General features: G+C 41.1%; 1 protein-coding gene across 1 annotated transcript; it reads left to right on the top strand.

Annotated features, from left to right (window-relative positions):
- The first annotated feature begins 8,239 nt into the window (after positions 1-8,239).
- On the top strand, positions 8,240-12,561 carry LOC125750202 (cornifelin homolog B-like). Its single transcript, XM_049027648.1, has 4 exons — positions 8,240-8,387; positions 9,534-9,652; positions 11,000-11,169; positions 11,713-12,561. The coding sequence occupies exons 2-4, from the start codon at positions 9,547-9,549 to the stop codon at positions 11,824-11,826; spliced, it is 390 nt and encodes a 129-aa protein (XP_048883605.1). The 5' UTR covers positions 8,240-8,387; positions 9,534-9,546; the 3' UTR covers positions 11,827-12,561.
- The last annotated feature ends 1,039 nt before the right edge of the window (positions 12,562-13,600 follow it).

Raw genomic sequence — 13,600 nt, 5'->3', positions numbered from 1 at the left:
ATCTTTTTTGTCCGTGCCATTTTCATGTCCTTCATTACAGAAAATTCAACTGAATCAATAATGACAAGAAAAGTCTGGAAATGTGGAATAAAGAATAAAGAATAAGAGATGCCATTAAACTTTTGTCAGTTTCAAGTTATTTCAGAGATAGTTGAGGTTTTTTTTTTTTTGTGAAAGGGTACCAAAAAAACCCAAATCATCAGTCATATACTGGGTAAGGGGCAGCGCAATCAGACCCCACCCTCTGTGACCCTCTGGGCCAGCAGGCATTACTAGTCACCTCACCTTTCAACTTCTTCAATGAGGAGGGTAGAACTGCATCAAATATTGCTATCTTTAAAATCAGGCTCAAAACATTTTTATTATTAGCACTGCTAATACATGTTTATGTTATTTATGTTATACATATCAGTTTTAGTTATACTTTAGTCATTATTTTTGTAAAAAGTATGAGGAAATGATCATTATGATCATTTTGTCTAAAATAAATTAACTTTAGCCTAATTTTAGTAGTAGTAGTAGTAAATAATAATAATGCAATATATAATGAAAAAGTTTGATGTTTGCTAACATTAGCTTTATAGCTAGTGTGTTATCATTTACAGCCCAGCTTCAGCGATTAGATGACGCGATCAATTAATGTTATATATCAAAGTGTGCAGTCAGCTGGCATCCTGCCGCACATATTTATCCTTAGTCTGAATCTTCAGGAAGTCCCTGTACTCTGGAAAACATCCTGCCTGTTCCCATACCAGTTTTACATTTTTCCGGGTGATTCAGGCAGCAGCGGTGTGTCAGTCATCTATCACTGTTTCTTAAAAAACGCGTAGAGTACATGTTCGTGTCTGGATTGTCGCAGTGCTGCATAGTCTAGTCAGGCATCATACTCTCATTCCAGAACCTTGGTATCAACACTCCATTATCTGTCAAGGGAAAATGTTCTCCGTGCTCATCACTCACATACCAAGATTTTCTAGGAAAGAAACCTAGATGGGATTGCAAGAAGTGTATTCTGAGTGACATGCGACAGCCCAATTTCTGGTATGAATCAAGCAGATTCTGAATTCCTTGCTTCTATGCAGGAGGCTTATGGCTAAACCGAAAGTTTTCCCAGAACCGAAATCAGTTGCAATTAATGCTATCTATAACATAAAATATACAGAAATCATTCATTAAATCTCCTAATATGCTTAGGCTAATTATATCAAATATCATGCAATTTAGCTTCATTGCAAAACTAGACATGCTAGGGAAAAACTAAACACAGATTTGAAATTTGCATGAAAAAGACTAGAAAGCCGCATAAATTATCTCTGATGAAAACGCCCTGTTTACCAGTGTTTGTATTAGGTAATCGCTTTGTTCCTCCCAGCTGTAATTACATTGTTGAGACAGCAGAGGGCCTTGGCCTGCAAATTACAGAAGTAATAATACAGAACTGACAAACTGCAACTGTTTGTAAGTATTTATTTATTAAGAAAATGAAAGAAAAGTATTTTTCTAATTTAACAAAATGAATATTAAATTGATAGAGAACTGGATAAACATTCAGTTTTTTTGGTAATTTTCTGCATCTTCTATTTTATTCTATTTCTATTTTATTATCTGTCTATTTTTCAAAAAAAAAAAATCTAATTGTGACCCCCCCCCCCAATGTTAAGTATTGAACAGAATCGTGAACAGGGTGAATCGTTACATGACTACTAGGAACTCTGAATTTCTGTTTGGTGTATAACACGTAAGTAACAGTTATATTTTACGCGAGGGCAGTCACGTAGAAGCACTTCACGATGCGGCAAGGTGCAGGCGGAGAAAAGACAAATCACAGAGCGAACCCGAGACAAAGGGGATTACTAAACAAACTGAGCACTCCGGGGAAACACAAAATAAAGGTGTCACGCCCGGCTCATATGATCCTCGTGTGTGCCACGCCCCCTGATCATCCACGTGTGCTTCCCCGATCCCAGCTGTTTCCTGTTATTTTCGGCTTGTCTTGTGTATTTAGTCTGCGTCTGAGTCCGTCTTCCCTAGACTTGTCATTGATGTTGGTTGATGTTAGCTCGTTACTGTCTGCCCTCTCTCTCCCGTTCCCAAATAAACTCCAAATTCCAGAAGATTCTGCCTGCCTGCCTGGTCTTTCCTCGCTTCCTGCTCGCCCGTCCAACGTTGAACCTCACAAAAGGGGCCGTGAGGAGTCAAAACTAAACACAACTAACAGAACTAAAAATAGACCTACAACGGTAACCAGGTAGTAATGGGACAGATGACACCCAAACCGTGGATTTCAACTCGCCAAAGTAAAGTCCATCGACTGGAAGTGGAAGAATCAAAATGTTCCGCTTCAGAATCGGAACTTGCTTCATATAGTATCATGACTTCCGACTCGTCCTGAGGCGTCAGAGGTTTCGAAAACGGTCGGCTCTTTGGAGCTCTTGCAAAAGCGAGATGAAACCTTTGGGCGTCATTTGTTCTTTTTCTTTGTTTGTGGCTGGCGAAATTGCTACATGGTTTGTATTACATGAGACGCCCCATTCCATTCATTATGTAAAGTGGCTCGTAGAATGACAAAAGGCGATCCTCTGATGTTTTGGAACTTTCTGAGCAGATGTGTCCAAATAAGGTGAATGAATATTCATACAGAAAAATTGTACTACTACTACTACTATTATTATTATTGTTATTAGTAGTAGTAGTTGTCCAGTCCTTGTGTGTTCCACGCCCCCTCATCATCCACATGTGCTTCCCCGATTGTGCCCAGCTGTTCCCAGTTATTTCGTCCTGTCTTACGTACATCAGTCCACGTCTTCCTCAGTTGGGGGTCCGTCATTGATGTTCCCTGATGTTTGTACATCGCTGTATACCCCCCTTCAGCTACAGGCGCAAGGCCCATCACAATATTCTACAGGAAACATAATCACTGAGACCACATAGAAGTAAACTGAAAGAAACACTAGTTTTTCTAGTTCTTCACGCTAAAGAAACAGTTTTTTTCAAGATTATATTTCGCATAACACAATCAGAATGTGCTGTCATACCAGCAGCATTATTGATTAAATGCAAACGCAGAGACTTCATTCTCAGATTGTTCCAAGCGTTGGCAAAACCCACTCGGTGTCTCCCTGTTTGAAAAAGAGATTTGAGGACTCGAAACACATTCCGGCACAATTTGGGGAACACCTGAAAGCTTGACACTATTCATGAAAGCCTTCATCTGCCTGTCACTATAACCAGGGAACAGAACTAGGTAAATAGGTAAAAAAAACTAGGTAAGAAACTGGGGAAACACAGACAGGTATAAATCATACTGAGTTAACAGTTAACAAAGGGAAGCACAAGGACAAAGTGACTTAGGACTTGAAAGGTGAATGAATGAGAAAGAGGAGGAGATCAGAGTATCGGCTGAACTTTTAGCTTTAGCCTTTCGCATGAGAAGTTAAGGACATACACCCAGTACATGTAGGTGGTGATAGAGCCAGGGAACATTCCGGAATGTAGGCTGGGTTAGTGCTATTATTTGCCTCTGAATCTTCATTTATCATTGATTCAAATTGTGCATTCTGTCAAATAAACCACAACTCTCCATTTCCACTTTGGATAAAAGCACCGGCTAACCAGCAGCATAATGAGGTCACAATACGGCATTCTTCTTAAAGGCGAAGTAAGAAAATCTTTTCAATGAAAAATCTGTGCGAACAGAAGAGACGGCATGAATGAGTCGTGAGATGACAATGCTTTCTTTGTCCCACAAGGAACAATAACGTTAATGTGATTCTTATGCCAAGTAAATAAAAATTGTATAGCAAGTCTCAACTCTAAAAATGGAAGAAAATATTTTATATTTAAATCATTAATACGCTGCCTAGTCAAAAAACAAGTCGTCATTTGAATTTTTCGTTGGATCGCCTTTAGCTTTGATTATGGTGCACATTTGTCATGCCATTGTTTGCACTGGCTTATGCAACGTCTTACTTTTTATTTCCATCCAGATTTGCATCCATTTCTCACAGAGATCCTGTACTGACAAGTGAGTTGAACCACCATAGAGCCTCCTTCAGCACATCCCAAAGACCTTCAGTGAGGGTAAGGTCACAACTCTGTGATGATCGAGTCATGTGTGAAAATGATTCCTCATGCTCCCTGAACCACTCTTTGACAATTCGAACCCAATGAATCTTGGCATCCTTGCCCTGGAATATGTCCATGCCAACAGGGAAGAGAAAAACCCATTGATGATGGATGGAGGTGTAACCTGGCCAGTCAGTAGATTCAGGTACTCAGCTGACTTCACTTTATTGCTGCATAATGTTGCTGGGCTGCAATAATGATCCAGTCATTGGCTCTTAAGTATTTGCTGATATAAATTCAAATGATGACTTATTTTTGAGCAGGCAGTGTATATTTTTACTCTCTACTCTGCTAATAACAGCAAAAAATGTATGCAGGATATTTTTTGCTTTTTAATGATATGCTTTACTTTACTTAATTGTTCTATTCAGGCTCAGACAATTCAGGTCTATCCTAAAACAATGGATTGACCTGACATGGGAGGATTGTACACCGTGATGGAATCACCACAACCTTTTCAGAAGCATGAGAGACCTACATGCATACGCAACTGAATTCCGTCATTTTGACAACGGGTGTTGTTTCTATGAGTTGCGTAATATAATTGTAAGGAAAGAATGAACCTGTAGCCCAGCTGTTCAGGAATCCAGACTCCTGGGGTCACACAAGATTCTTCTTCGTCCTTTGGCCACTCCCACTAGGATCTGTTTCCATGGAAATCTCTATTGTTTTTTTCCCCTTATTTATATTCCCTCCTATTTTTAATCTCCATTGCAAACAAAAAGGGAGATCACAAAAAAACTAAAAAAACACAAAACAAACAAACAAAAATATAAATTAATATTAATAATAACAACAATAATAATAATATATAAGTCAAACGAGTGGCAACAACAATTAGCAATAACAACATTCATAACAACTGCAGCTGCATCCGTGACAACACTGTGCATTTTCCTTATCTTTGTATGTGTAGGTAGGTGTGGATATGTATCTATATGTATGTATGTATTTATGTGCGTATGTGACGGTAACGATTTGTCCAAGGATGTGCCAGAAGTTAATGTGGCAGCAACAACACCCCCCCCCCCCAACACACCCGGTTAAATCCACCGGAAACCAAGCCAAGAGTGTCCCTAGCTATCCCCAGAAGGAAGGGCCCAAGAGACACGTGCCCAACCTGCCGAGGAGCATGCGAGGGAGCACCGAGACAACAGCTCCCCTGCATGCAGAGCCTCGGATGGGAAGCAACCGGCTCTGCCCACAAGCCCCAGCTCCGGTGCGAGCCGGGCCCAAATCCAAGAAGGCCCATAAGGCCAGACAGCCATGTCCATCCCCAGCGGGAAGCCCACCATGCACTGGAAGGGCCTGAGCCCCCCCATACCCCACCCCCCCAGCGTGGTGGACCACAGCCTGCCGCGGAAACCCGGCATACTGTCACTAGTACTGCTGAGGGTCAGCGGAGGAAGACCGCGGAGAGGGCCCCACACACAAGTCCCAGCTGTCTTCCAGCTTCTGATTGACTGAACACACCTGATCCAGGTAATCAGCAGTGTGTAGGGCAGGGATAGCTGGGAAACAAGCAGGGCAGAGGGTCCCGAAGACCGAGTTTGAGAACCACTGCTCTACAGTATGTGAATCTCACTTTGTATGGCCACTCACCTAGGCTCAAGATGCCACCGGAGACCTTATCAGGGACAATAGCCCTTGACATCATAGCTCCTAGGATCAAAGAGGCACACAAATCCCTCCACTATTATAAGGTAGCGATTCATGGAGGGGTAAAAAAAAATAACTAAATTCAAAAATGAAAACCATTATACTGTAGCACTGGTTCCAGCCTAGAATAACAGAGTATGTGCCTCATTCGAAAGAAAGAAATAGCCTGGGTGGTTTTGCTTAGAATGCCATAATATAATATCATGGATGGAAGTAGCCCCTAGTCCGACAATGCCAGAATTCAGCTCTCTATCCCTAGTATGTGGAAACAAGTCCTTGAATAGAGAATCATTTGCTTTTGAACAATGCTTCTTTACGCTGATCTCTGGTCAGTTTTGACTCTCTTGCTCTATGAGAGGGCTCCACCTGGACAGACTGTAAAACTCCACATTCTGCTGCTCATACACCTGGTGTCAGATTAAGAAATTAAGAACTGAAATTAAGAATTAAGAGTTTCCAGTCAAGAAAGATTTCCGTTACATAGACTCATACAAGGAGTCAGAAATGTAATACAGTAATTCAAAAATGTTATTCAATTAATGTCCCCCTTTAAATGGATTGAGTTCCAGCCAAAATGATAGAGTCTGGGTCTCATTTGATGAAAAAGAGCCTGAAGTGCAATACTGTATCATTTCCTGTCTGTGTCATTCCTACTGTTCTCCCCTAACACACCCCATACCTATCAATTATCTGCCTTATACCTCTCCCTGTGACTAAGGATCAATCATAATAGAAGTTAGGCTGTAAACGGTCTTTGTTTGCTGGTTTGAATTAAACACACTTGACTGTTTCATTGTTTTTCGATTGTCTTACTTTGCATCAATAAATATTAATGAAGTTTTACAACATATAACTGGCCAGACTTGGCGTATGTAAGATTGTTTTGCGTGTCATGGCCTTGTCACAGGTTTGTCATTGAGTGTGGCTGTTTTATAGATGCGTGCATGTTAATGTGCCTTAGACCCTGACGATTGCTTATTTACCCATGGTGTGACCGGCTCAGATTCTATGGGCATTCTGCTGGAATGCTGTGGGTCAGGACTGAGGCTCCTCCCTGAAAGTGCTTGCAATGGAAGAGGCACTGCAGTGAGAAAAGACATGACAAGCAAGACCAGGGCTGGGCCATTATCGGTCATGCTCCAGTTGACGTCCTTGTCACCTCGCTTACAGTTTCGTCATGCGCATGCAAGTCAGGAAAAGCCTTATGTGGATCTTGGGATCTTGTTATTTCTAAGCACACTGTACCTGTCTTAGAGCTGGAGAAGAGTACAAGTTGGAGGCATCGGAGGGGCCATGGATACCGTGACAAATTCAGAGGGCCCAGCACTTTGTAGGGTCTCCAAAATCATGCCCCCCTGCTTGACAATATCAACTGAGCAATTGAAAGTGCCAACCCAAGCATGGGGCCCAAGGTGCCATTTCTCAGGGTGTCTGGGATATGTAACTACTCCCCTGGTACAAGTCAACAATAGCAGAGACTTTTTAATGTTAAATGATCTCAATATCCCTATACAGGGAAACTGTTAATATTAACAGTACTGTACTTGACTACTCCAACAATAACACAACTAAATCATGATCTCTGTTTTATTAGCATCCACTTCAGATGTCCCCTGCCTGGCTCCTCATGCCCCACTACTGCATAACGGGCTGACAGGTAAATGCATAAATGCAGGGTCTCACTGTCCTGCGGTGAGGCATCTTCCGGATCACCCCCAACCTAGCCTGACAGTGACTGGGGAATCGGGCGTCGGCCTGGCGGCGACCAGGAAGTTAGACATCAGCCTGGAGGTAACCTGAAAGGGATGAGGAGGCCCTCAAGGTGAAGACAGGAGATAAGGTGAGTGCCGATGTGACACCAAGAGACGAGTGGGGCGACGTCAGGACACCCTAGCCCCCCCCCCCCCCCCCCCAGCTTAGCTAAATCAACTGAGTGATCAAAACTGCCACTCAAGCAGAGGGACCAAATTGACTTTTTCTTCAGTGGCCTGGGATGTCTAGCTACTCCCCAGGTCCAAGTAAACAGCAGCATGAGACTTTTAATTGATGTTTTTACCCAAAATGGATGATCTCAGTCTTTTCACACAGGGAATTTGTAAATATTCAAAGTACTGGACCTGTCTAATTCAACATCACTTTTTTACTATAGCAATAGAAATTCTTAAATCATGATGTACATTTTATTAGCATCTACTTCAGATCCCCTGCCTGGCTCCTCATTCCCCTCGACTGCATAACGGGCTGATAGATAAATGCATAAATTATTGTTTAATTATTGGGACACCTTGGATGATAAATTAAACCTGCAAGATGGTAATGCCAGAAGATATACTCCTAGACTGTTGTTCTAGACCCTATTATGCAGAGGGGGAGTGTCCAGCAGCATCTTTGAACCAGGGAGTTGTCGACTTTAAACAACTCGATGAGTGTTCTCTAAATGTTCAGGTCAAACGAGTTGGATGGCCTGGCATATGGCGTCATGATAACATCAAAGGTTGCTGCATTCTATTATCATGCAAGCATAAAAGTAGGTCCACTATTATTCCAGAGGTCAGTACAGGATACACACGGATAGTTGTTTTCTCCTGCCAGGCGAGACGCAGGTAAGTGGACACAATAGTCCCGGGTGTAACTGTACATGCGTTGTGGGCTATTTCCTCTGCTAGCTTTAACTTCAACAGCATTTCTTTCTTTATTTTGAAGTTTGAATTGTTTAATTTGAGGATCAGTCTACTGTTGACAAGTTAATGACAGAATGGGCATTATGTCATTCTATGGGCAGAGTAACTGTCTCTTTTAATTGTGTTCTACAGTTTGGGTGAATCCATATGATAAGCCAGTGATTCTCTAGTCATGTGAGGAATGTTGAGGGATCTATAGATTTTTCATAGTTTAGTTTTATTTATCAACTATTATACAGCTTAAGGGCCTTAGAAAAAAACCTCAAAACCACCACAAAGATGATCACAAATTCCATGTTCATTTATATTTAGTGTATGTTACGAATGACTACATTTGCATCTACATAGATGTTTGATGTTTGTCAATTTGGTACACATTTATAACCTTAAAACAAAAGATTTATAGGAATTTTTGAACTGTAATATTCACAGGTGTGTGGAGTTTAAGTCAAGGGAGGTGATGCTACGATTATATAATTCCTTGGTAAGACCCCAACTAGAATATTATATGCAGGTTTGGTCACCATACATTAAGAAGGACATTGCTGTCTTGGAAAGGGTGCATAGGGCTACGAGAATGATTCCTGGTCTTAGATGAATGTCATATGAGGAGAGGTTAGCTGAGCTGAATCTGTTTAGCCTCGAGCAAAGGAAACTAAGGGGGGAAATGCTCCAGGTGTACAAGATTCTAACAGGTCTGGATGCTGTTCAGTCAAATGACTATTTCAATATTAGTTTAAATAGTAGAACTCATGGCCGTAAGTGTAAATTAGCAGGAGAACATTTTAAAATGAATTTTAGGAAGCACTTCTTTACACAGCATGTAGTTGGAGTTTGGAATAGTTTTTCTGCTAGTGTAGCGCAAGCTAAAATCCTAGGTTCTTTTAAATCAGAGCTAGATAAGATTTTAACAACTGCATATTAACAACTCTGAGCTATTAGTTAAGTTCTCCCCAAACGAGCTTGATGGGCCGAATGACATCCTCTCCTTTGTAAATTTCTTATGTTCTTATAGGATGAGTATGGATATAAGCACATGCATTAAAACATCAATACAATTTTTTGTAGGTCCTCCATCAGCATGACAACCAACATAGTAATGCAGCAGCCCGGCTCCACGATGGTCATGGCACAATCGAGCCAGTGGAGCTCAGGCATCTGCGATTGCTGTGATGACATGGCAGACTGTGAGTTTGTGCACCTGTATGTGCCTCTCTATGCTGAGCCCTCTGTCTGGGCCACAGCTAGCTTGGAGATTTCATTCAGCCAGCAGACTCTCTGGACATAAGAGAAGTCTCTATAGAGTCTTTCTGAGGAAACATATTTCCCTGCATCCCGTCAGGAATATTTCTAGTCTCATAAGTAGACAAAGTGCCTAAAAAGTTACTGATGGAAGCATCCGACGTGTGACCAAAACATAAGTGATTCATTTCTTTGGTTCTGCCTGGGCTATGAACGCTAATCACTCAAATCACGCATTTGCCAACAGCCAACTCCACTAAATAGCAGAACATGTGAATGAAGAGGAGAGATGAGAATTTTAGCGCAAACTGTAGCCTGACTAATTAAGCAGCCAGATCCACATTCAAGCAGAAGCGATTTAATTCAAGATGGGTTTTCTTTTACAAATACGCCGCTCGGCACTCACCCCGCCTCCAGCTGAAATCCTTCCGCTCCTGCTCCGCTCCACTCACATGCTCTGCTAAATATGAAATAAATGTATAGTTTATCTTGGAGAGGCTGAGCAGCATGTTCTGCAAACCAGCCAGCTAGCTATTATCTTCCAACTCTATTCGCTAGTTACTTCTTTAGTTGTTGAAACACCTGAGGACCCCAGAAATAACAAACCCTCTATGTATCACAGGGCCACATGTGCACTGGCCAAATAGCAAGTTAGTAAGGTGAGACCAAATTCAGAACCTTCTTACTGATTTGCACAACTGTATGTCATATGTAAGAAAATTAAGTGAACAACCAATGAACAAATAACTGAACAAAAAAGAAATGCTTGTAATTACATATTTGAATTTAGATTTTTCTACTTTCGGCAGCACAGTGGCTATAATAAAGCAGCTCACCAAGCATCAGATGTGGACTTTGGATTATTGGAAGACCTGGGTGTTGGTGACTTCGGTTACCTTTCTGGTCATTCTTATTAAGGGTTCTCTTAAATAAAAAAACTGCATTGTGAAATAAGCAAAAAATGGTAACGGTAACAGAAACTGAATTCATGCTCTACCAGCTGTGAAATGCAAACTGGGTGGAAATGCAAGACGTTTATGAAATAACTGGTTAAACAAAAACAATGTCAATAGTTTCAGGATATATCTTCCTACAGGAACACAAATGAAAAGAATCAAGGCTCGCAGAAACGTGCAAATGACGGAGGGAGTGACTTGGGAATGTATAACTGGGTGTGTGCACAAGAATGGTTGTGTTTATCCGGTATTTTTATGGATTATGTTCATACGCCTATACGCCCATCGTTATGCAACTGCTAATCCCTTGCTTGCTTTTTTTTGCCCACGATTCAGGCTGCTGTGCTTTCTGGTGTCTGCCATGCTTTGCCTGCAAGGTATCTAAGGATCACGGCGAGTGTACTTGTCTCCCTCTTCTGGAATATCTTGCTTTTGGTTATGGTGCATGTATTCCAGCCATCTCCCTTGCTGTCAGGGTCTCTGTACGTCGGACCTATGGCATCCAGGTAGGACACAGCGCTGCTTTTCTGAGCAAGTTCTAAAAGTCGATACTTCTTATTAAAGCAATATGCATCTTTGTTTGTGAAATGAAACAGTCAAGTTTCTATAGGAAATACCTCAAAATCCATCTCTTCCAGTATCACCACTATGGGATCTGCACTACTGCCATACTGTCAGGCTAGTTACTTGAAGCGTAGTTGACTCATTAGATTCTTGCTATGGAGATGTTGTATCCCGATGCAACTTTTACTTTGCTACTAGTCATTGATTGGAAGTTCGGCCTAGTTGCTTCTATGCCTAGTTGGGTCATGGAATTTACTGTATGCCTCACTTGCTTTGGACAAAAGCATCTGCTAAATAAATACATGTAAATAAATATAAATGTTACCAGTGAGCTCTAACCGTACCTTTGTAAAGGACAGTATGTAAAACATCCACGAAGAAGCCTTTCATACTGCTATGAGAAAACACTCTAGCTTCAGCTCCTTCTGTGGTAGGGACAGCATATCCCATGATGCCCAATGGTTTTGGACTTTTCACTGTCACAGGGCTCCATCTGCAATGACTGTCTGCATGCCACATGCTGCTACCCCTGCTCCTGGTGCCAGGTATCTCGAGAGATAAAGGCCCGACAATCTTCAGTCGTCTACAGAGCTGCCTAATGAGAATCATCCCTCAACCACCTTGTGATCGGGACTCTCCTGACCAATCACCAGGAACATTATTCGATATTGCAAAATGTCACCATGTGAATCTATAATGGGAAGGAGGAGATCCTGAGCCAAGTCTCGAAAAACCATACTGTTTATGTTCAACTCATTCCTCCAAGTACAGTACTAATACATTTATTAAAGTGGTGTGGTTTGTATCCCATAAAACTGGACTAAGGAGTAGTTTTCAGTTGGTATTAAAAACAAACATAGTTGTCACCTTAAGAAATCCTACATTAAATTACAAACGATCAAACTGCAAAACATACAATTGTAACCAGCTTTCTTTGTGTACCTATTACAACAACTGTCATTATACGGTGTGGCCTGGATTAGGTTTATTTAAGGAACATTTCAATGCCTTGGACTTAGCTATGTGGCAAGTCATGTGAGTGGCACTCAATTATGGCAGACATTTCATGAAAAATTAAAATAAAAATGATAATGATAGAATGAAAATACAGTCTCCACTTTGCCATTTAGTTTTCAGTCTATGCGCAAAGCTGTTGAAAAAAAACTAAACTTGAAGTGAAATAATACCATTTGCATTTTAATTTTCCATTAATTTTATGAGTAATTTGTGAAAAATTAAAAGATGAAATAATAGTTTTTCTTTTCATTTTCTAACTTGACTTTTCATTCCCTGTTTGGTTTAAAAACAGAAAAACAATTAAATCATGAAGTCTATTTTTACTTTTCCATTTTTTCCTTTTTCAAAATCTGATTTTATAACAGAAAAACCCAAAAAATGGCTGTTTTTGTTTGTACATCCGATTTGGTTTTCAAAGAATGAACGATACGCAGATTCTTTTCATTTTCCAATTTCACTTTTCCAGTTTGCTTTTCCACTTTCAAGTTCATGCAAATATGTGTTAACTGGCTAACTCGCTAAACTTAATACATTTTCCATTAGCCGATCTCTGTTTACTATTAGGGAGCTAGCCTACACCACATATGTACACCTAACCTACCTCTCTCTCCTCAACTCCTATCGAAGACATTTACATAAGAAAATGCTTTTTAAAGTTTGTATATTGTTATTCATTTCTGATGCATTTTAACAACCGACAACTGAGGTGGTTTTTTTTTCCATTATTTTCAGTCAGTTGATGTCACTTACTGCCTACTGAGAGCCTACGTTACTGTATCAGATTACGTATACATGTATGCAAACCTTCCTCTCTCTCCTCCCTTCAACCCTCAACTTTCGTAAACAAGTGTCAAGAGAGTGAAGGGAAGTTACATCCAATTTACGGAATCGATTCTATCGAACTGTTGGCTTAAATGAATCGAATGTTCGATTCTGGGGGGGGATACATACTGCTGTACTTTGTTGTTCGATTACCGAATATAGACACCATACCGAGAGAGTCCAGTCTTCGTCTCAGCTCACTGGATAGCGTCCCGTGTGTCACAGCCATTCAGCAAGACAGGGAGTACCAGGACTCTAAAGACTTGGACCTTCATCCTCTTGCAAACATACCGGGAGCATCACACACCCTTTTTTCAGTGACCTCATGACCCCCCCGTGCTCTTCCAATCCGTCTACTGACTTCATAGGATGAGTCACCAGATGCATGAATGTCGCTGCCGATGTTGGTAAATCTCTCATCAAGGTCAACATTCTCCCTGTAGACAGACACACGACTGACAGCTGTGCCTAATAAGTCATTAAATGCCTGGATCTTGGTCTTTAGTCAGGACACTCGCAATCCTCAGATTCCTC

This window comes from Brienomyrus brachyistius, chromosome 10, assembly GCF_023856365.1.
Source record: "Brienomyrus brachyistius isolate T26 chromosome 10, BBRACH_0.4, whole genome shotgun sequence".
Classification (NCBI taxonomy): domain Eukaryota; kingdom Metazoa; phylum Chordata; class Actinopteri; order Osteoglossiformes; family Mormyridae; genus Brienomyrus; species Brienomyrus brachyistius.
Note: the sequence above shows the minus strand (reverse complement) of the source record. Positions and strands in the feature narration are given on the sequence as shown.

Excerpts from the sequence above, each read along its gene's own strand:
- LOC125750202 (XM_049027648.1), top strand. The coding sequence starts at position 9,547 with ATGACAACCAACATAGTAATGCAGCAGCCCGGCTCCACGATGGTCATG. Across the intron at positions 9,653-10,999 it reads CTGTGATGACATGGCAGACT|GCTGCTGTGCTTTCTGGTGT; the intron begins GTGAGTTTGTGC and ends CCCACGATTCAG. Across the intron at positions 11,170-11,712 it reads GTCGGACCTATGGCATCCAG|GGCTCCATCTGCAATGACTG; the intron begins GTAGGACACAGC and ends TCACTGTCACAG.